Genomic DNA, 21,023 nt, shown 5'->3' on the forward strand with positions numbered 1-21,023 from the left:
TCACAGAACGCGCAGTATGGCTGGTGGCATTGTCATGCTGGAGGGTCATGTCAGGATAAGCCTGCAGGAAGGGTACCACATGAGGAAGGAGGATGTCTTCCCTGTAAAGCACAGCGTTGAGATTGCCTGCAATGACAACAAGTTCAGTCTGATGATGCTGTGACACACCGCCCCAGACCATGACGGACCCTCCACTCCCAAATCGATCCCGCTCCAGAGTACAGGCCTCGGTGTAATGCTCATTCCTTCGACAATAAACGCGAATCTGACTATCGCCCCTGGTGAGACAAAACCGCGACTCGTCAGTGAATAGCACTTTTTGCCAGTCCTGTCTGGTCCAGCGACGGTGGGTTTGTGCCCATAGGCGACGTTGTTGCTGGGGATGTCTGGTGAGGACCTGCCTTACAAAAGGCCTACAAGCCCTCAGTTCAGCCTCTCAGCCTATTGATGACAGTCTGAGCACTGATGGAGAGATTGTGCATTCCTGGTGTAACTCGGGCAGTTGTTGTTGCCATCCTGTACCTGTCCTGCCGATGTTCTGATGTACCGATCCTGTGCAGGTGTTGTTACATGTGGTCTGCCACTGCGAGGACGATCAGCTGTCCGTCCTGTCTCCCTGTAGCGCTGTCTTAGGCGTCTCACAGTACGGACATTGCAATTTATTGCCTTGGCCACATCTGCAGTCCTCATGCGTCTTTGCAGCATGCCTAAGGCACGTTCAAGCAGATGAGCAGGGACCTTGGACATCTTTCTTTTGGTGTTTTTCAGAGTCAGTAGAAAGGCCTCTTTAGTGACCAAAGTTTTCATAACTGTGAGCTTAATTGCCTACCATCTGTAAGCTGTTAGTGTCTTAACAACCGTTCCACAGGTGCGTGTTCATTAATTGTTTATGTATCATTGAACAAGCATGGGAAACAGTGTTTAAACCCTTTACAATGAAGATCTGTGAAGTTATTTGGATTTTTACGAATTCTCTTTGAAAAACAGGGTCCTAAAAAGGGACGTTTCTTTTTTTTGCTGAGTATATAGAAGCATATATATATACACATATAAACAGTTAAAGTCGGAAGTTTACATACACCTTAGCCAAATACATTTAAACTCCGTTTTTCACAATTCCTGACATTTAATCAAAGTAAACATTCCCTGTCTTAGGTCAGTTAGGATCACCACTTATTTTAAGAATGTGAAATGTCAGAATAATAGTAGAGAGAATGATTTATTTAAGTTTTTATTTCTTTCATTACATTCCCAGTGGGTCAGAAGTTTACATACACTCAATTAGCATTTGGTAGCATTGCCTTAAAAAATTTTACTTGGGTCAAATGTGTCGAGGTAGCCTTCCTCAAGCTTCCCACAACAAGTTGGGTGAATTTTGGCCCATTCCTCCTGACACAGCTGGTGTTACTGAGTCAGGTTTGTAGGGCTCCTTGCTCGCACACACTTTTTCAGTTCTGCCCACAAATTTTCTATAGGATTGAGGTCAGGGCTTTGTGATGGCCACTCCAATACCTTGACTTTGTTGTCCTTAAGCCATTTTGCCACAACTTTGGAAGTATGCTTGGGGTCATTGTCTATTTGGAAGACCCATTTGCGACCAAGCCTTAACTTCCTGACTGATGTCTTGAGATGTTGCTTCAATATATCCACATCATTTTCTTTCCTCATGATGCCATCTATTTTGTGAAGTGCACCAGTCCCACCTGCAGCAAAGCACACCCACAACATGATGCTGCCACCCCCGTGCTTCACGGTTGGGATGGTGTTCTTCAGCTTGCAAGCATCCCCCTTTTTCCTTTTAACATAACGATGGTCATTATGGCCAAACAGTTCTATTTTTGTTTCATCAGACCAGAGGACATTTCTCTAAAAAGTACGATATTTTTCCCGATGTGCAGTTGCAAACCGTAGTCTGGCTTTTTATGGCGGTTTTGGAGCAGTGGCTTCTTCCTTGCTGAGCGGCCTTTCAGGTTATGTTGATATAGGACTCATTTTACTGTGGATATAGATACTTTTGTACCTGTTTCCTCCAGCATCTTCACAAGGTCCTTTGCTGTTGTTCTGGGATTGATTTGCACTTTTCGCAGCAAAGTTCGTTCATCTCTAGGAGACAGAATGCGTCTCCTTCCTGAGCGGTATGACGGCTGCATGGTGTTTATACTTGCGTACTATTGTTTGTACAGATGAACGTGGTACCTTCAGGCATTTGGAAATTGCTCCCAAGGATGAACCTGACTTGTGGAGGTCTACAATTTTTTTTCTGAGGTCTTGGCTGATTTCTTTTGATTTTCCCATGATGTCAAGCAAAGAGGCACTGCGGTTGAAGGTAGGCTTTGAAATTCATCCACAGGTATACCTCCAATTGACTCAAATGATGTCAATTAGCTTATTAGAAGCTTCTAAAGCCATGACATCATTTTCTGGAATTTTCCAAGCTGTTTAAAGGCACAGTCAACTTTGTGTATGTAAACTTCTGACACACTGGAATTGTGATACAGTGAATTATAAATGAAATAATCTGTCTGTAAACAATTGTTGGAAAAATGACTTCTGTTATGCACAAAGTAGATGTCCTAACCGACTTGCCAAAACTATAGTTTGTTAACAAGAAATTTGTGGAGTGGTTGAAAAACGAGTTTTAATGACTCCAACCTAAGTGTATGTAAACTTCCGACTTCAACTATATATGTATATATATAGAAATTAACGACAAATATCTTAAATTCAAATACAACCATTTAAACAACTGGATTAGCACGAGAAGCAAAAACGTATTTGACTTACTAATCGAAAAGTAACGTTACATTCTCCTTCCAATCTTTCTTGCGCACAGGACTCCTCGTGTCACTCTCCCGGTCAATTTCTGCAATTATCTCATCCAAATGTGTATACTTGAAGTTCAATTTATCGTTTATACTCTTAGTTGCCATGTTGTACTTTTTCAGTGTTGAGAAAACTTTGTAGAAGAAAGCGAGCGCTGCGTAAGGTAAACTCCCCTGCGTCCTGTGGATTTTTACTGGACAATGAATCGTGTTGTGCGCAGCCATAGGACAATGGCCGTTTGTAGGACTATGGGCCATCACATACTTATATTAAGCCCAGCTCATTGGCTATCTAGCTAGCTATGTTTCAGAACAATACTGTAGGTGGTCATTGGACCAAGAGACTGTCAGTCAAGTGAACACCGCCCGTCTCGTTGGTGCATAATGATGGCTGTCCTTCATGGGCTAATTTACATATTGTGTAGCCAAAACAGAGCCCACCTAGCCTGGCGAGCGTTCAACCTCTTGGCTTCTTGAATGGATACCAAGTTCTTATGGTCCGTCCAGATCACGAAAGGATGAGGTGCTCCCTCCAACCAGTGTCTCCACCCCTCAAGGACCAACTTGATTGCCAAGAGCTCCCGGTTGCATACATCGTAGTTGTGTTCCGCTGGCAAGAACCGCTTGGACAGAAAGGCACATGGGTGCAGTCTCTGTCCCCCTCATTCTGCTGTGAAAGGACCGCCCCTGCTCCGGTGTCTGAGGCTTCCACCTCTACCACGAAGGGACGATTAAGATCAGGATGAACGAGGATGGATCTGGAGGTGAAACGTCCCTTGAGCTCCATGAATGCCCTGTCAGCCTCTCGGGTCCAGCTAAAACAGGTCTGGGACTAGCGGATTAGGGCCGTGAGAGGTGCTGCCACTGCACCAAAGTTGTGTATAAAACACCTGTTATAAATGGCAAACCCGAGGACCCGCTGGACTTGCTTAAGTGAGGTGGGACGGGGCCAGTCAGTGACCGCCCGAACCTTAACAGGGTCCATTTGGATGCCGGCGGTAGAGATAATGTGGCCCAGGAAAGAGACTTGGGATACATGGAACTCACACTTCTCAATCTTGATGTGTAGTTTACTCTGCAGGAGGCATCTAAGGACTTGGCGGACGTGCAGGATGTGTTCCGGATGGGTCTTGGAGAAGATTAGGATGTCGTCGAGGTAAATAAAAACGAACCGATTCAACATATCCCTAAGAGTATCATTGATAAATGCTTGGAAGACTGCCGGTGAGTTCAATAATCCGAATGGCATGACTAAATACTCATGGTGGCCACTATGGGTGTTAAAGGTAGTCTTCCATTAATCTCCCTCCCTAAGGATTGTAAGCGTTGCGGAGGTCCAGTGGTGAAGAATTGGTCTGATATTCCACCTGGCCAGAGCCAGTGTCCATCGAGGGCTTGAATCTGCAGCGGGATGGGACATTTCATGCAGGGGATTTGTAATTCTCTGGCAAAGTCTTGATCAATTAAATTATCTGCAGCCCCGTAGTCCATGAAGGCTTGAATCTGGTGCTGACGGTTGTCCGAGTGGAGGGTTGCGGGTAGTGACAGACGGTGACTGTGTAGCCGGGGGGTAACTGCACAGCCCTTGTCCTGGCAAGCCCCAGAGTTTCCCGTCAGCTCTGGGCATTTAGCACGGAGATGGCCAAGACCTCCGCAGAAGAGGCAGCAGCCTTTGCGCATGCGCCTGTCACACTCCTGTGGGCTTAGACGTGTGCGTCTCAGCTGCATGGGCTCTTCAATGCTGTGTTCGGGAGGCTTGGGGTGCTCAGGAAACCGAGATACTGGGGTGGTGTCAAAATGTCGTGGTCTCACACATTCTCGGAGGCGGTTGTTGATCCTGATTTCTAGCGTTATCAGGGACTCGAGGTCCTCTCCCAGTTCCCAAGAGGCCAGTTAATTCATGATGGAGTTAGACAAACCCTGGTGGAAAGCGGTGACCAGGGCCTCCGTATTCCACCCACTCTCGGCGGCGAGGGTGCGAAACTCAATGGCGAAGTCAGCCACTTGTCTGGCCCCTAGGCGGATGTTGAACAGTCGGCTGGCCGCTTCTCGTCCGCCGACTGGGTGGTCGAAGACTCGTCGCAGCTCGGCAGTGAAGGCTATTATGGAGCTGCAGGATGGTGGCTGCTGTTGCCATACCGCCTTTGCCCACGTCAGGGCCTTGCCCGAGAGTAGAGAGATGATGTAGGTGATCATGGTCCGATCGGTGTGGAACGAGGAGGACTGTAGCTCGAACACCAGAGAACACTGAGATGAGGAACCCCATGCATCCTCCCAGGTCGCCGTCATACCGCTCGGGGGCTGGGATCTTGGGTTCCCTGGTGCAGATTCACTGGAGGAACTACAGCAACGCCTGTAGCACTGGGCAATGAGACCTGGGGATTGGCTCCTCCTGGGTTGAGGTTGGACTGTGGTGGAGGGAGTCGGTAAGTGCCTGGAGGGTCTCTGATATTTGGGAGAGTGGTTCTTGCTACCGCCCCAGCAGTGCTCCTTGGTGGGTTACAACATTCTTGATCTGGGTGATCTCTGCTGGGTCCATGTTTAGGCAGAAGCTTGATGTGACGTGGTGAGGTTGGACCCAGGTGCAGAGAAGAGACCAGAGGAGGAATCAGTGGTTATGGATAACATAATACTTTATGGAGATACGGTAGCCGAAAACTCACTCAGGAACGTAAGCAAACGTTAAATAATTCATGCTTCTGCAAAGGACAACAGAAAACACATCTCTTTTAACAGGGAAATCATAATTATTTTATTTATTTTTTATTTCACCTTTATTTAACCAGGTAGGCAAATTGAGAACAAGTTCTCATTTACAATTGCGACCTGGCCAAGATAAAGCAAGCAGTTTGACACATACAACACCACAGAGTTACACATGGTGTAAAACAAACATATAGTCAATAATATAGTAGAAAAATAAGTCTATATACATAGTGAACAAATTAGGTGAGATAAGGGAGGTAAAGGCAAAAAAGGCCATGGTGGTGAAGTAAATACAATATAGCAAGTAAAACACTGGAATCGTAGATTTGCAGTGGAAGAAAGTGCAAAGTAGAAATAGAAATAATGGGGTGCAAAGGAGCAAAATAAATAAATAAATACAGTTGGGGAAGTGGTAGTTGTTTGGGCTAAATTATAGATGGGCTATGTACAGGTGCAGTAATCTGTGAGCTGCTCTGACAGCTGGTGCTTAAAGCTAGTGAGGGAGATAAGCGTTTCCAGTTTTAGAGATTTTTGTAGTTCGTTCCAGTCATTGGCAACAGAGAACTGGAAGGAGAGGCGGCCGAAGGAGGAATTGGCTTTGGGGGTGACCAGAGAGATATACCTGCTGGAGCGTGTGCTACAGGTGGGTGCTGCTATGATGACCTGGAGCCAGTGGGTTTGGCGACGAGTATGAAGCGAGGGCCAGCCAACGAGAGCGTACAGGTCGCAGTGGTGGGTAGTATATGGGGCTTTGGTGACAAAACGGATGGCACTGTGATAGACTGCATCCAATTGATTGAGTAGGGTATTGGAGGCTATTTTGTAAATGACATCGCCGAAGTCGAGGATCGGTAGGATGGTCAGTTTTACGAGGGTATGTTTGGCAGCATGAGTGAAAGATGCTTTGTTGCGAAATAGGAAGCCAATTCTAGATTTAACTTTGGATTGGAGATGTTTGATGTGAGTCTGGAAGGAGAGTTTACAGTCTAACCAGACACCTAGGTATTTGTAGTTGTCCACATATTCTAAGTCAGAACCGTCCAGAGTAGTGATGCTGGACGGGCGGGCAGGTGCAGGCAGCGATCGGTTGAAGAGCATGAATTTAGTTTTACTTGTATTTAAGAGCAGTTGGAGGCCACGGAAGAAGAGTTGTATGGCATTGAAGCTCGTCTGGAGGGTAGTTAAGAACACAGTGTCCAAAGAAGGGCCAGAATTATACAGAATGGTGTCATCTGCGTAGAGGTGGATCAGAGACTCACCAGCAGCAAGAGTGACATCATTGATGTATACAGAGAAAAGAGTCGGCCCAAGAATTGAACCCTGTGGCACCCCCATAGAGCCTGCCAGAGGCCCGGACAACAGGCCCTCCGATTTGACACACTGAACTCTATCAGAGAAGTAGTTGGTGAACCAGGCGAGGCAATCATTTGAGAAACCAAGGCTGTTGAGTCTGCCGATGAGGATGTGGTGATTGACAGAGTCGAAAGCCTTGGCCAGGTCAATGAATACGGCTGCACAGTATTGTTTCTTATCGATGGCGGTTAAGATATCGTTTAGGACCTTGAGCGTGGCTGAGGTGCACCCATGACCAGCTCCGAAACCAGATTGCATAGCGGACAAGGTGCGGTGGGATTTGAAATGGTCGGTAATCTGTTTGTTGACTTGGCTTTCGAAGACTTTAGAGAGGCAGGGTAGGATAATATTTTTGCAGGAATCTCCTTGCGAATGATTTTGCCGAAGATTGTATCTGTAGCAGTTTGGGTCAAAAGTGTCCCCCCCTTTGAAGAGGGGGATGACCGCAGCTGCTTTCCAATCTTTGGGAATCTCAGACGACACGAAAGAGAGGTTGAACAGGCTAGTAATAGGGTTTGCAACAATTTCGGCAGATCATTTTAGAAAGAAAGGGTCCAGATTGTCTAGCCCGACTGATTTGTAGGGGTCCAGATTTTGCAGCTCTTTCAGAACATCAGCTGACTGGATTTGGGAGAAGGAGAAATGGGGAAGGCTTGGGCGAGTTGCTGGGGGGGTGCAGTGCTGTTTACCGGGGTAGGGGTAGCCAGGTGGAAAGCATGGCCAGCCGTAGAAAAATGCTTATTGAAATTCTCAATTATAGTGGATTTATCGGTGGTGACAGAGTTTCCTATCCTCAGTGCAGTGGGCAGCTGGGAGGAGGTGCTCTTATTCTCCAAGGACTTTACAGTGTCCCAGAACTTTTTTGAGTTTGTGTTGCAGGAAGCAAATTGCTGCTTGAAAAAGCTAGCCTTAGCTTTTCTAACTGCCTGTGTATATTGGTTTCTAACTTCCCTGAAAAGTTGCATATCACGGGGGCTGTTCGATGCTAATGCACAATGCCACAGGATGATTTTGTGTTGGTTAACCTCTCTGGGGTATGTGGGACGCTAGCAGTGACACACTGCCAACAGCCAGTGAAATAGCAGGGCGCCACATTCCAAACAACAAAAATCTCATAATTCTAATTTCTGAAACATACAACTATTATATCCCATTTTAAAGATACACTTCTCGTTAATCCAACCACATTGTCCGTTTTCAAAAAGGCTTTATGGCGAAAGCATAGCATTAGATTATGTTAGGACAGCACCTATACAAGAAAAACCACACAGCCATTTTCCAAGCAAGGAGAGGCGTCACAAAAACCAGAAATACAGCTAAAATGAATCACTAACCTTTGATGATCTTCGTCAGATGCCACTCATAGGACTTCATGTTACACAATACATGTATGTTTTGCTCGATAAAGTTCATATTTATATCCAAAAACCCCATTTTACATTGGCGTGTACTGTTCAGAAATGTTTTGCCTCCCAAAACTTCTGGTGAATGAGCAAATCAATTTACAGAAATACTTATCATAAACATTGATAAAATATGAAACTGTTATTCAAAGAATTATAGATACACTTCTCCTTAATGCAACCGCTGTGTCAGATTTCAAAAAAACTTTACAGCGAAAGCACACTTTGCAATAATCTGAGTACAGCGTCCAGACACGAAACCAAACCCGCCATTTTGAGGAGTCAACAAAACTCAGAAATAATATTATAAATATTCACTTACCTTTGATGATCTTCATCAGAATGCACTCCCAGGAATCCCAGGTCCACAATAAATGTTTGTTTTGTTCGATAAAGTCCATAATTTATGTCCAAATACCTCCTTTTTGTTTGTGCATTCAGTCCACTACTCCAAATGCAGGAAGCATGCGCAAAATGTCACGACGAAAAGTCCAAAAAAAGTTATATTTACGTTTGTAGAAATATGTTAAACGATGTATAGCATCAATCTTTAGGATATTTTTAACTTCTATGGGCTACGTGGGCTAGCGTCCCACCTGCGGGACACAGCCAGTGAAATATCAGGGCGGCAAATTCAAAAACAACAAAATGTCATAATTCAACTTTCTCAAACATACAACTATTTTACACCATTTTAAAGATACCCTTCTCCTTGACGTAAGCACATTGTCCAATTTCAAAAAGGCTTTACAGCGAAAGCAAAACATTAGATTATGTTACGAGAGTACATAGACAAAAATAATCACACAGCCATTTTCCAAGCAAGGACATGTGTCAATAACACCCAAAACACAGCTAAATGAAGCACTAACCTTTGAAGCTAATCTTCATCAGATGACACTCCTAGGACATTATGTTACACAATACATGTATGTTTTGTTCGATAAAGTTGATATTCATATCCAAAAACAGTATTTTACATTGGCGCGTGATGTTCAGAAAATGTATTCCCACCAAAACTTCCGGTGAATGTGCACATCAATTTACAAAAATACTCATCATAAACGTTGACAAAATATATGACAATTATTTAAAGAATTATAGATAGACTACTCCTGGATGCAACCGCTTTGTCAGATTTTAAAATAGCTTTACGGAGAAAGCACATTTTTCAATATTCTGAGTACATAGCTCAGCCATCACAGAGAGCTATACAGACACCCGCCAAGTTCGTGGCAACCTAAACTCAGAATTAGTATTAGAAATATTCTCTTACCTTTGCTGATCTTCGTCAGAATGCACTCCCAGGACTGCTACTTCCACAAGAAATTTTGTTTTTGTTCGAAATAATACATATTTATGTCCAAATACCTCCGTTTTGTTTGTGCGTTCAGAGCACTATCCAAAGGCATAACGCGCGAGCACGGTACCAGAGACGAAAAGTCAAAATGTTCCATTACCGTACTTAGAAGCATGTCAAACGCTGTTTAAAATCAATCTTTATGGTATTTTTAACGTAAAATTGCGATAATATTCCAACCGGACAATAGCGTATTCATTCAAGGAGAAAAAGAAGGAACGGTGCGCTCGCATGACCGCGTATATCCAATCCCTTTGTCCACAGGCAGTCCACTCAGTAACTGAGCTCCTATTATCTGCCCAGTAACAGGAGAAGGCTGAAACAACTTTCTGAAGGCTTTTGACAGCCAATGGAAGCCTTAGGAAGTGCAACGTAACCCCACAGATACTGTAGTTTCGAAAGGGACTAGAAAGAAGAACTACAATTCTCAGATCCTCCACTTCCTGGTTGACTTTTTCTCAGGTTTCTGCCTGCCATATGAGTTCTGTTATACTCACAGACATCATTCAAACAGTTTTAGAAACTTCCGAGTGTTTTCTATCCAAATCTACTAATAATATGCATATTCTAGTTTCTGGGCCAGAGTAGTAACCTGTTTAAATTGGGTACGTTTTTCATCCGGCCGTGAAAATACTGCCCCCTAGCCCAGACAGGTTAACATAAATCTAAAGTAATATTCCAACAGGACAATTTCTATGTCTTCAGAAAAGAAAAGGAACACAGCTAACTCTCACATGAGCGCGCACCTCTGAGCTCATGTCATTTTCTCACTCATCTACTTCCAGGAGCTCTTATTCTCTCCATATTCACAGTAGAAGCATGAAACAACGTTCTAAAGACTGTTGACATCTAGTGGAAGCCATAGGAAGTGTAAAATGAACCCTAAGTCACTGTATCCTGTATAGGCAATCACTTGAAAAACTACAAACCTCAGATTTCCACACTTCCTGGTTGGTTTTTCTCAGGTTTCTGCCTGCCATATGAGTTATGTTATACTCACAGACATCATTCAAACAGTTTTAGAAACGTCAGAGTGTTTTCTATCCAAATCTACTAATAATATGCATATCCTACCTTCTGAGCCTGAGTAGCAGGCAGTTTAATTTGGGCACGCCTTTCATCCGGATGTCAAAATACTGCCCCCTACCCTAGAGAAGTTAAGGGCAGTCAGGTCTGGAGAGAACCAAGGGCTATATCTGTTCCTGGTTCTAAATTTCTTGAATGGGGAATGCTTATTTCAGATGGTGAGGAAGGCATAATGAGTAAATAGGACACACCTGAGTGTCGTTAATGTCTCTAGGACGGTCTCTGCCGCCCTCTGGTGACAGGTGGAACCATGACAGTGGTAGAACGTTTATTTTGATTGGTGATTTTCTGCATTTATCAGAAGTCCCATCAGTAGCCTGATTTCAGATGTGTCCATGTAAACATGATTATTAGGGGAATTGTTCTTCTTGCAAAGCATGTAAACTTTTTAAACAAACTATTCTATTAATCTGACTATCCACAATGATTGTATTATTGTGTGCATATAACCATGCTCACTGAAATACCAGATAGGAAATACTGCTATGGTAATATTGGGCTGACCTTCTGAAGCAATCTAGTGAGCTAGGCTATTTATAGGTCTTCTTTCGGTAACATAGAAACAGGAGGAAGAAAATCACTTGAGAAAGCCGCTTGTTGCTAGCGCTGTGGATATGTTAAGCGGAAAGAAAAGGTTGCCCCTCTATTCTTTTCTTGTCCATAACATAACCATGGCCAGATTCATAAAAACATGTTTTGATTTTATTGGACAGATAGAGAGAGAGAGAGGATGACAATGGGAAAAGATCGGTCCTATGTCAAAGGGCATAGGACCGGATTTGAACCTGTGCCAACTCCGTAGAATGATGTGCAAGAGGCTGCGGCATTACCACTAGACCAGCATATTTTCTGCAGAAAATATCATATTTTCCTGAGTGAAAGGAAAACCTTGAAAGGTCTTATTTTATCCTTGGTCTATGCTACCACTTCAAACCGTTTCTACATACCTCTATACCGTGTACCTTGTTGAAGTAGCTCTGCTTGGTCTCCTCCAGGACAAGGCCTCCAGGATAGAGCGTATCGTAGGGGAGCACCGTCTGTTCTCCCAGGGTCTGACGGAGCTCCAGAACTGGGTGTCTGAGGCTGAGAGGATCCTGAACACCTGCCTCTCCCCCACAGCCGACAAGACTGTACTGGAAGACAGGATGATACAGCTGGAGGTAGGTATGGAAGACTAGAAGAATGTAATAGAGAGATCTAGGGACTCTATAGTTTTGCCCAAAGACCGAGAAAGAGTTGTATCTCTCAAAAGTGATTACAAATCAATATCTAACCTATAAATGTGTAGTATCAGGGGTTACCCTCGTGTAAACATTCTGAAGCTCTCAAGTCTAGTGTACAACAACTACTCTTTGTCTGTTTTTGTGTCTGTGGTTGTAACTGTATCTAAAACTGTTGTATGTGGTTGTAACTGTATTTAAAACTGTGTCTGTGGTTGTAACTGTATCTAAAACGGTGTCTGTGGTTGTAACCGTATTTAAAACTGTGTCTGTGGTTGTAACTGTATTTAAAACGGTGTCTGTGGTTGTAACTGTATCTTAAACTGTGTCTGTGGTTGAATCTTATCTGTAATTGTGTTTCCCCAGGCCCTGTTGGCAGCCCGTCAGGAGAGGGAGATCCAGCTGAAGATGTTGCTGACACGTGGTGAGGCTGTCCAGAGGAACACCTCTGCTGAGGGGGTCCCCGTGGTCCGAAAACAGATCCAGGACCTTAAGGACTCCTGGGACTCTCTGCTGTCCGCCTCCATCCAGTGTAAAAGGTCAGGAGACATATTAATCAGTTAGCCAATTTGACTTTAATCCATCGATTTAATCTAGGAGGTCAAAAGGGTTAAATGGTAGGAAATAAGACAATCATTTGACAAAGAAAAATAGGCATTCATTGTATTAGACAATAATAATAATAATAATATTTGCCATTTAACAGATAAGATTAGTATTAGATTATAATACACTCAAGGTTATTTGTGTTAACACTCCAGTGAGTCTATCCCAGTTGATTTGGTCTGTTGACTTTGTAGGAGCAGCTGGCTCTATCAGTAGCTACAAGTAAAAAAGAATGACATTTTTAAAAGTTGGCTGGTCAAAAAGCCACCATTTTTGTAGAACGACCCTAACAGTCAGTAACCCTGAAGAATGAATGTGTGTGTTTCCTGATCCAGTCAGCTGGAGGGGGCCCTGTCACAGTGGACCAGCTACCAGGAGGACGTGGGCCAGTTTATCATGTGGATGGAGCGCGTGGAGGCCACTCTGGGCTGCTCAGACAGACAGTACTCTGAGATGAGAGACAAGACCGCCAACCTGGGCAAGACCAAGGTACAGTACTGGACTCATTGTAATGGATGGGTGTATACACATTGGTGGTGGATGGAGGGAATCTACACCTTACAATATAAAGGGCTTTGACTCCTGAAAATAACTAAAAGCAATGCACCATCATAACCTTGTAGTGTTGCTGATTTTCACACTAAGGGATATTTTTTTTAAAGTTACATGTTTTAAGTATTTCATCTATCATGTTCTTATGCTGTATCCACAGCTGGTTAATGTGATACTGTATGTGTTTTAGCTTCTGTATGAGGAGGTCCTGAGCCACAGCAGTCCATTAGAGACCATTGCTACCAAGGGCTCCAACATGGCTGAACAATACACTACCCACCAGGAGGTACACAGCCTACAGGAGAGATACACCGCCATCACAGACAAGGCCAAGGTACCCACAGCCTTCATACTCCTGTCTTCATGTTTCCCTTCATGTCCTTAAAGATAGTCTTTCCCAGGACTGGGTAATGGCTTAATGAAGTAGCTTTATTTTATTTGTAAGTCACAAGATAACTGAAAAGGCCTAAAAGGCCAAAGAGTTTGGGAGCCAATACTTGAAATGGTAACCCAGGCATGTGGTATCTCTACATGGTATCTCTCTGTGTCGTGAACCAGGCTGCAGTCTACAAGGCTAAGGATCTGGTCCTGGCCCATCAGGAGTACCAGAGGGGGCTGCACATGTTTGAAGACTGGCTGGAGCAGGAGCAGGGAACACTGGGCTCTCTGTCCCACCCAGAGGGGGATGTGGACACCCTGGAGAACACACTACAGCAAATACAGGTCAGTACAGTACAGCCTACTATATGCCTGGTTTGGTATGGATCAGTGCTATCCGGGATCCTTGGGACCCTTACCTAACCCTAACCTTAACCCTTACCTTAACCATTTTACATTTCAACTTCAATGGGGTAGGGACGTCCCAAGAATCCCGGATAGTGTGTCAGTTGGTTTTGAATGAGGAGCTATAGTAGAGCTGTAGCACTGACCAGCTGTGTAATGTTGGTTTTATAATGATCTAAACACATAGTGAAAGCAGAGAGCTTCTGACAGGTTCAGAATAGTAATTGATAATGTACATGTACAGTACTGCATCATGTTGAACTTGATATTGGTATGTTACTGTATCATGGAGCTGGGCAATATGGACAAAAATCCATATCGCAATAAATAGTCAAATTTTTTGCAATAACAATAAATCATCTATAAATACTTTTTGGGTGGTGCTAGAGTTGGGCTATATGGACACAAAGTAATACTGTGATAAATGTAACGATTTTGCTCAATAACAATAAATACAATGCTAAAAAGTTTTTTTAATGGACAGTTACTTTCCGTTATTGGCAGGGCTCTAGGTGATTTCTTTCCAGAGATAGTAGCCTATGAGTCAAAAAGGAAGCTATTTCATATAACATATCCAAGGAATGAATGATTGATATTTTGATTTGCAACCTGTCCAAATAGGATCCAGAATGATCAGATTTCATTGGGTCTCTTCAGCGATACATTTTTGTGCATATTGGCCTATGGACTATATTTTTAACCACCTGAGGAAGTGGGAACTCAAAACACTTTGCTAGATTACCAACTCTAAATATGATGTTATTGCTATATAGCCATGTAGGCTAATTGATTAATCTACCTGTAAATGTAGGCCAATGCCTTACAAGTACTTTCCAGCGCTAGGCCTAGGCTATACTTGATGTAGGCCTATTCACTGCAAATGGCGCACTCTGCTCTGATCTGCGGGCGCATCAAAACCATACTACAGTCTACTCCAGTTGTAAAGTGGTGCCATGAACTCAATAGCTGTAGTACAATCTACAGGAACGTTGTGTAGCAAAATCACAGAAAATGATTGCCGTATGCAAAATGCTTCGGTAAGAGAAAGGCCATTTTGGTTTATCGTCCCAGCTCTACTGTATCATCCCGCCTCTCTATTTTCTACCTCCATTCCCCCTCTCCTCCACAGCTCCTCCAGGAGCGCTGCTCCCAGGGCCAGTCCCTGCTCTCTTCCCTGCTGTCAAGCAGGGATGGGGTGATTCCGTGGGGCGCGCCCCAGATTGAGGACCGAGCCCTAGACACGGCACAGCGTGAGTGGGGGGCCTACCAGGCCCGGCTGGGGGAGACCAGGGCCACGCTGGGCTCTACCTTGGGCAGGCTCAGGCAGATGGGCCAGAGGTTCCAGAGCCTGGCCCTGTGGCTGGAGGACATGGAAGGGAAGGCCAACATCCGTGGACATCGCAGGTCTGACAGCGCTTCCAAGGATGCCCAGCTAAAGCAGCTCCAGGTAGGGGTTAGATAGAGGGAGGTAAGAGACTGTGGTTTGTCTAGTACTGTTGAAGGATCGTTCACACTGTTAGGCTGTGTCTCAATGGTCTCAAACCAACAGGTACATTTTTGACATGGGATGTCAAAATAACAGCATTTTGATATAAACCATCTACAGTATCTAATTGTAACTCTGTCTTTCTCTGTAAATGGTTGTGCAGCTGTGGCAGGAAAGTGTGCTAGCCCGGCAGAGCGAGGTGGATGGGCTGTCTGCTCTGGCCCAGCAGGTCCTGGAGGAGACCCACATCAGCAGCCGGGTCAGCACCAGAGCCACCCAGCTCACTGCCCGATACCACGCCCTGATTCTCAACATACAGGTGAGACAGTCACTACTGACTGATCTTTCTGATATGAACAAAATGGCTATGTACGTAAGATAACATTGCATTTACACTCATAGCCCAGTTGTCTTGCAATAGATCTTGTTGCAGTGACTTTCATTGTCTTGAGGCTGTACTGTAACACTGCGGTGAAACAACTATGAGAGTTTAGTTGAGCCCCAGAACACACCCAATACACTCAGAAGCCAGTCTTTTTATTTGTCTGCTCCTCTTGGGAGAACTAAAGGAAAATCAATGGTGCTCCTCTGGTCCTGGGCTTAGTCTGTAATTAAACGCTACAGAAGGCAATCTCACACTCCTCACACACACTGCTGGAGCCTAGAGTGGAAGGGCTGTGCTGGCAGAGCCATTGATTTTTACACCTACAGTAGCACCTCTCGCTCTCACACACACACACACACACACACACACTTTCTCTCTCTCACGTAGGCTACAGTGCACACACTTTTTCTCAAGTGTGCTTGTGAACGCAAGCAAGCACGCACGCACGCACACACACACACAAACACTCACTCTTTCTGTCGCACTCCCACCCTTTCTCTCTACTCTACTCTCGCTCACACACACACAATTGTTCTGTGTGAAACGTGTGGCCATATGGGCCGCGGTACAGAGCTGTTACCTCCGTCTCCATCTCTGCAGTAAAGGTGTGCACTCAGCACTATCAGCTAATTGGAGCTTCACGCCACGGGATCTGCAAGTCAAGTGGATTATGTGCCAAATCCATAAAAAGACCTCCTCATTCATCGCCATACCATCTAAGTCAAGTGGATGTGTCAAAACCCCCATAAAAACGGAGATATCGTCAAATGAATGATGTATCAATAACATATTTTTTTTTAAAATAATAATATCCAAATCCAAGACAAATCTGTGGAAGTATAAGGAATAAAAATATTTTCAGGTGTCGAGTTTCATGTTTCTGGGGTGATGCAAACTGTCTGATGTCACTCATTATTTTATCCAATCCGCTTTTAGGAGACCATCAAGCAGCTGAAGGAGGAGCTTAGGAGCATCGAGGAGGCAGAGAAACTCTGTGTGTCCTTCTCTGATTGGCTTAGATCAGCCCAGAAGAACTTCAGAACCGTGACAGCCAGCACGGAGGCTCTGGACCGGGTTGCCATGGAGAGGAAGATGAAGCAAGTAGAGGTACTGACACCTGGTAGAGTAGGGTTCAACGTGGCTCCTTTTCTGTTCACTTACTGTACAATATTAGATTGCTACTATAGAACCCAGGCATACACTAGTTGTTAGCTTCATTTAGTGGTATTGGTACAGAACCCTGAGGTACACCTCCTCGCTAGAGTGCCCTGATAAAAGTGAATTAAGCTTGCTTGTGCTATATTACACAGAAATGATTAGTCTTACTCTAGGTAGTTTCACAGCAGTCAGCTTGTAGTCCTCTGTAGCTCAGTTGGTAGCGCATGGTGCTTGTAACACCAGCGTAGTGGGTTACATTCCTGGTACCAGCTGTACATAAAATATTTATGCACGCATGATTGTAAGTCGCTTTGTATAAAAGCGTCTGCTAAATGGCGTATATATTGTAGTGCGGGAAAGCCTCTTTTCAATCGGCCATGTTAGCCAGCAAAAAAATGTATTTGCTTGCCAAGCAACATAAGGTGCTTGTTCATTACATCAACATGAAAGTTTGCTTAGCCAGTTTGGCTTGGGTTGCAGATATTTGCATGTAAGGTTAGCAAAAGCATTCAGTACCTAAATATAAGGGCACTTGACAAGATAGTTCCTTGTCTCTCTCTTATCTGACGTCGCTCTTCTTGAGTTGATAAGACATTGATTTATATATTAGTGTCCGTGCGCACACTGCATAAAAACATCAAAATATCTCCAGTAGTTGACTTGTCACAGTTCATATTGAGTGTGAAGAGGAAGGAGAGAGAGTGTGTGTGTGTGTGTGTATTGATCGTGTCTTTATGAAGACAAAGCAGGAGCGGCTGTAGAGGAAGCCCTGTAGCAGAGAGAGCCCTCCCACTGTGAAACAGAGGATGAAGAAGCACCAGTGTCAGGAGCCTGCTGGCACAGACACTGTAATTGATGCAATGCCCTTCCCGCTCCGCATCACACACACACACACACACACACACACACACACACACACACAGACAGACTCCTTCCCGCCAGACACACACCCAGGCTTTGCAGTAATCCATGTCTGGGATCGATCTCCCTCTCTGCATAGGAACAGAGGACATGTTGTCGTCACATGTGTTCTGGTGGCACTGCAGACTGCAGACTAATACCAGACATCAGCCACACAGGGGAATTAGACGGAACCCAGTGTGAGGATGGGAGACTAACATGATAATCAGCATAACTGATCGATCCACTCCTGCTGGAGTGAGTGACAGAAAGATTTAGACTTTGTACAGTTATTGGTCATAAATGTACTTATTAAATGTGGCCAATTATAGATCTCCATAGTGACTCATTTGCTGTTTTTCCATAATTATTTCTCAGAGAGCTTTATGACTATGCTAAATGCAATGTGTTTGGATTCAAATATCTTTCTGTACTGTAGAATATAATAGGTACAACCCTAGCCCTCTACAGAACATACTGTGCTGACAGTCAGTTAGAGTATGAGAATTATACTGCTGGCAGTTTAATACACTGCAGCATCAGTGGAGGCTGCTGAGGGGAGGACGGCTCATAATAATGTCTGGAATGGAGCGGATGGAATGACATCAAACACATGGAAACCATGTGTTTGATGTATTTGATACCATTCCACCTATTCCGCTCCAGCCATTACCACGAGCCCGTCCTCCCCAATTAAGGTGCCACCAACCTCCTGTGTGGTAAGAGTCTATGAAGGAACTAGTGGAGACTGTAGCTACACTTGCCAGTTACCAACAACAGCTGTATGTACATGGTATTATTAGACATGTAAAGGCAGGTGGTGTTATTAGCAGTCTCGTACAAACCTGCACATCTTGTTTAGTGTGTCAGGTGGAGAAGGCAGAGGAACGTGTGTAGACCGAGACAGACCGGGTTAGTATGATCAACAGCATAGCAGCAGAGCTGGGACCATTATTATATAGTTCTCCTGTGATGATAAAAACTCCATGGTATCCTATGGAATAAAGTATGTGCTTGGAGAGGGGGTGTGTATGCATGCGTGCCTCTGTGTGTGTGTGTGTGCGTTTGTGTGCGTGCGCATGTGTGTGTGTGTGTTGGTTGGTTGCTGTGGAAACCCCCACTGCCTCTGTCCATTATAAGGACCCGGTAATTGGCCCTCCTTTCATATTTCTCACCGGGGTCTCACCGGGGTCTCACCATGCAGGTGTCAGCTTACCTGCCAGGTTCAAAGACTTTCCAGGAAAAGTGGAGCTTCTCAAACACTGTCGGTGAAACCTCAGGTGGCCGGGATAGCAGGGTTGTTGGAGGAACAAAGAAATGTGTGTTGGTGTGTGGAATGTAGCTAAAATCACACATACAAGATGAATGTGAGACTTGCTCCGAATATTTGGTATGAAAATAAATGCGTTTGTGTAGAGGTTTACGTGCAGGCAAACCTAATTATCTTGGCAACAGTCTTTTTTTCTATTGACATTCAATCCAATTGTATTTGTTTAGAACGTATTACAAATTGTGTGTGTATTCATGCATGTCTGTGAGTATGCACACATGCACACACACTATTTCAACAAATTCTCTTTCATGTCTTTTTGTATAGATTGCATCACTGTGTACACTGAGCTATACAGTACTGTAAACATATCACACATTCGTTCTGTATCTCTATGACCTCTCTCGCCTCCAGACTCTCCAGGCTGAGCTTCAGCAGGGCCATGGCCTGCTCAAGGCCCTCAGGGAGCGGGCAGAGCGGGCTGCAGGCTTCCTGGAGGAGGCTGGAGCTGAGGGGCTGGGAGGGGAGGTGGAGGCCAGGCTAGCCCAACTGGAGGAGCTAGCCGGTGGGCTGCGGCAAGAGTACAGCACCCTGGAGAGAGCTGTGTGTCTGGCCAAGGAGTTCCAGGACAGGTACAAGGCCCAGGCCCGGTGGGTGGTGGAGACCAGAGCCATGCTCAGTGCCCCCTTGGAACCTAAAGCTGAACTGTACCAGAAGAGAGCACAGCTGGCCAAGTACAAGGTACGGTACCTCTGTAACCCCTCAACCTCAGCTCTTTGATTCAATAGAGAAGATGTGCCATATACTTTGTTGATCCTACAGTTACAAATAAAGGCATCAAACCCAAAATAGCATAACGGTCTCCCTCCTTCCTTACCTCCCTCCACCAGGCCTTGTTGCAGACGGTCCAGTCCCATGACTCGGCAGTGAGGTTGGTGGTGGAGAAGGGAGAGTCTCTGCTGCTTTCAGTCCAGTACCCCTCCATCAGAGACAACATGAACAGACTACAGACGGACTACACTGAGCTCTGCAACGCTGCCACTGTGAGGATTTACTATTACTGATGGATTTTTAAAGACGTCCCAAGTATGAATACAGTAAAGTACACACATTAAAGGGTAAAAAGGTTTTAGACTACTGCAAACGCCAAGGAGTTGGTCTGATGGTCAAATGTGATGTCATCAGCCTCCCCCCTTGCTTGAGGAACAATAGAGTAGCAATAGAGAACAAAAGAGGAAAGCCCCCCCACCCCACCCCACTTGTGCCATGTCTTGTCTGACCTGTACCACCTATTGAGATGTACCTTTGTTAAGTAAATCAGCTGTTACATGATGTGAAAAGGAGACTGGAGGAGGACTTTAACCAGGTCCTCTTAATGGGACTTTGATGACAGTTTTCTGAGTGCTATTGTATAGTGGTTACCAATACAGTAGATGTTTGGACTACTTCAGCTATTACTGTTAGTAACTTGGTACTGTTGGTACTATTGCTACAATATAGTAGCACTGTTGAGACTTGTTGCTGGTTTGATTATCACTATTATGGTCACTGCTAGGACTGCTACCGACGTGTGTTTGTGGGCCTGTGTGTGAATGCTTAATGTGTGTGTATGCTTGTGTGAATGACAATGTGTGTGTCTCAGGCCCATGTGCAGCGCCTGGAGGGCCAGGTGAAGGAGCAGGAAGTGTACCACGTGGAGCTACAGGAAGTGGAGAGGTGGCTGCTGCAGATGTCCAGCAGGATGGTGACCCCTGACCCCGCAGCGGGCGGAGGCCTGGAGGCAGCCACTCAGCAGCTGGCCAGTCACAAGGTGACAAATCAGACAGTGTTATTAATTACACTAATCCAATGGCTTTTTCAGAGTATTTTTATTTTATTTGCTATCAAAAAGCCATCCTGAGCCACCTAATTTAGGCATGCCAGGTTCTAGCCT

The 21,023-nt window shown here is 44.8% G+C and overlaps 1 protein-coding gene across 1 annotated transcript in view; it reads left to right on the forward strand.

Moving 5' to 3' along the window:
- syne1a (spectrin repeat containing, nuclear envelope 1a) overlaps nucleotides 1-21,023 on the forward strand; it is a 138,702-nt gene that overhangs the window by 28,919 nt on the left and 88,760 nt on the right. The window contains exons 31-41 of the mRNA XM_045720948.1: nucleotides 11,726-11,890; nucleotides 12,317-12,489; nucleotides 12,892-13,045; nucleotides 13,299-13,442; nucleotides 13,667-13,831; nucleotides 15,021-15,338; nucleotides 15,541-15,696; nucleotides 16,699-16,869; nucleotides 19,505-19,831; nucleotides 19,981-20,133; nucleotides 20,733-20,900. Coding sequence (XP_045576904.1) covers nucleotides 11,726-11,890; nucleotides 12,317-12,489; nucleotides 12,892-13,045; nucleotides 13,299-13,442; nucleotides 13,667-13,831; nucleotides 15,021-15,338; nucleotides 15,541-15,696; nucleotides 16,699-16,869; nucleotides 19,505-19,831; nucleotides 19,981-20,133; nucleotides 20,733-20,900 — 2,094 coding nt within the window. The remainder of the gene's footprint in view (nucleotides 1-11,725; nucleotides 11,891-12,316; nucleotides 12,490-12,891; nucleotides 13,046-13,298; nucleotides 13,443-13,666; nucleotides 13,832-15,020; nucleotides 15,339-15,540; nucleotides 15,697-16,698; nucleotides 16,870-19,504; nucleotides 19,832-19,980; nucleotides 20,134-20,732; nucleotides 20,901-21,023) is intronic.

The sequence above is a fragment of the Salmo salar genome, chromosome ssa06, assembly GCF_905237065.1.
Source record: "Salmo salar chromosome ssa06, Ssal_v3.1, whole genome shotgun sequence".
Classification (NCBI taxonomy): domain Eukaryota; kingdom Metazoa; phylum Chordata; class Actinopteri; order Salmoniformes; family Salmonidae; genus Salmo; species Salmo salar.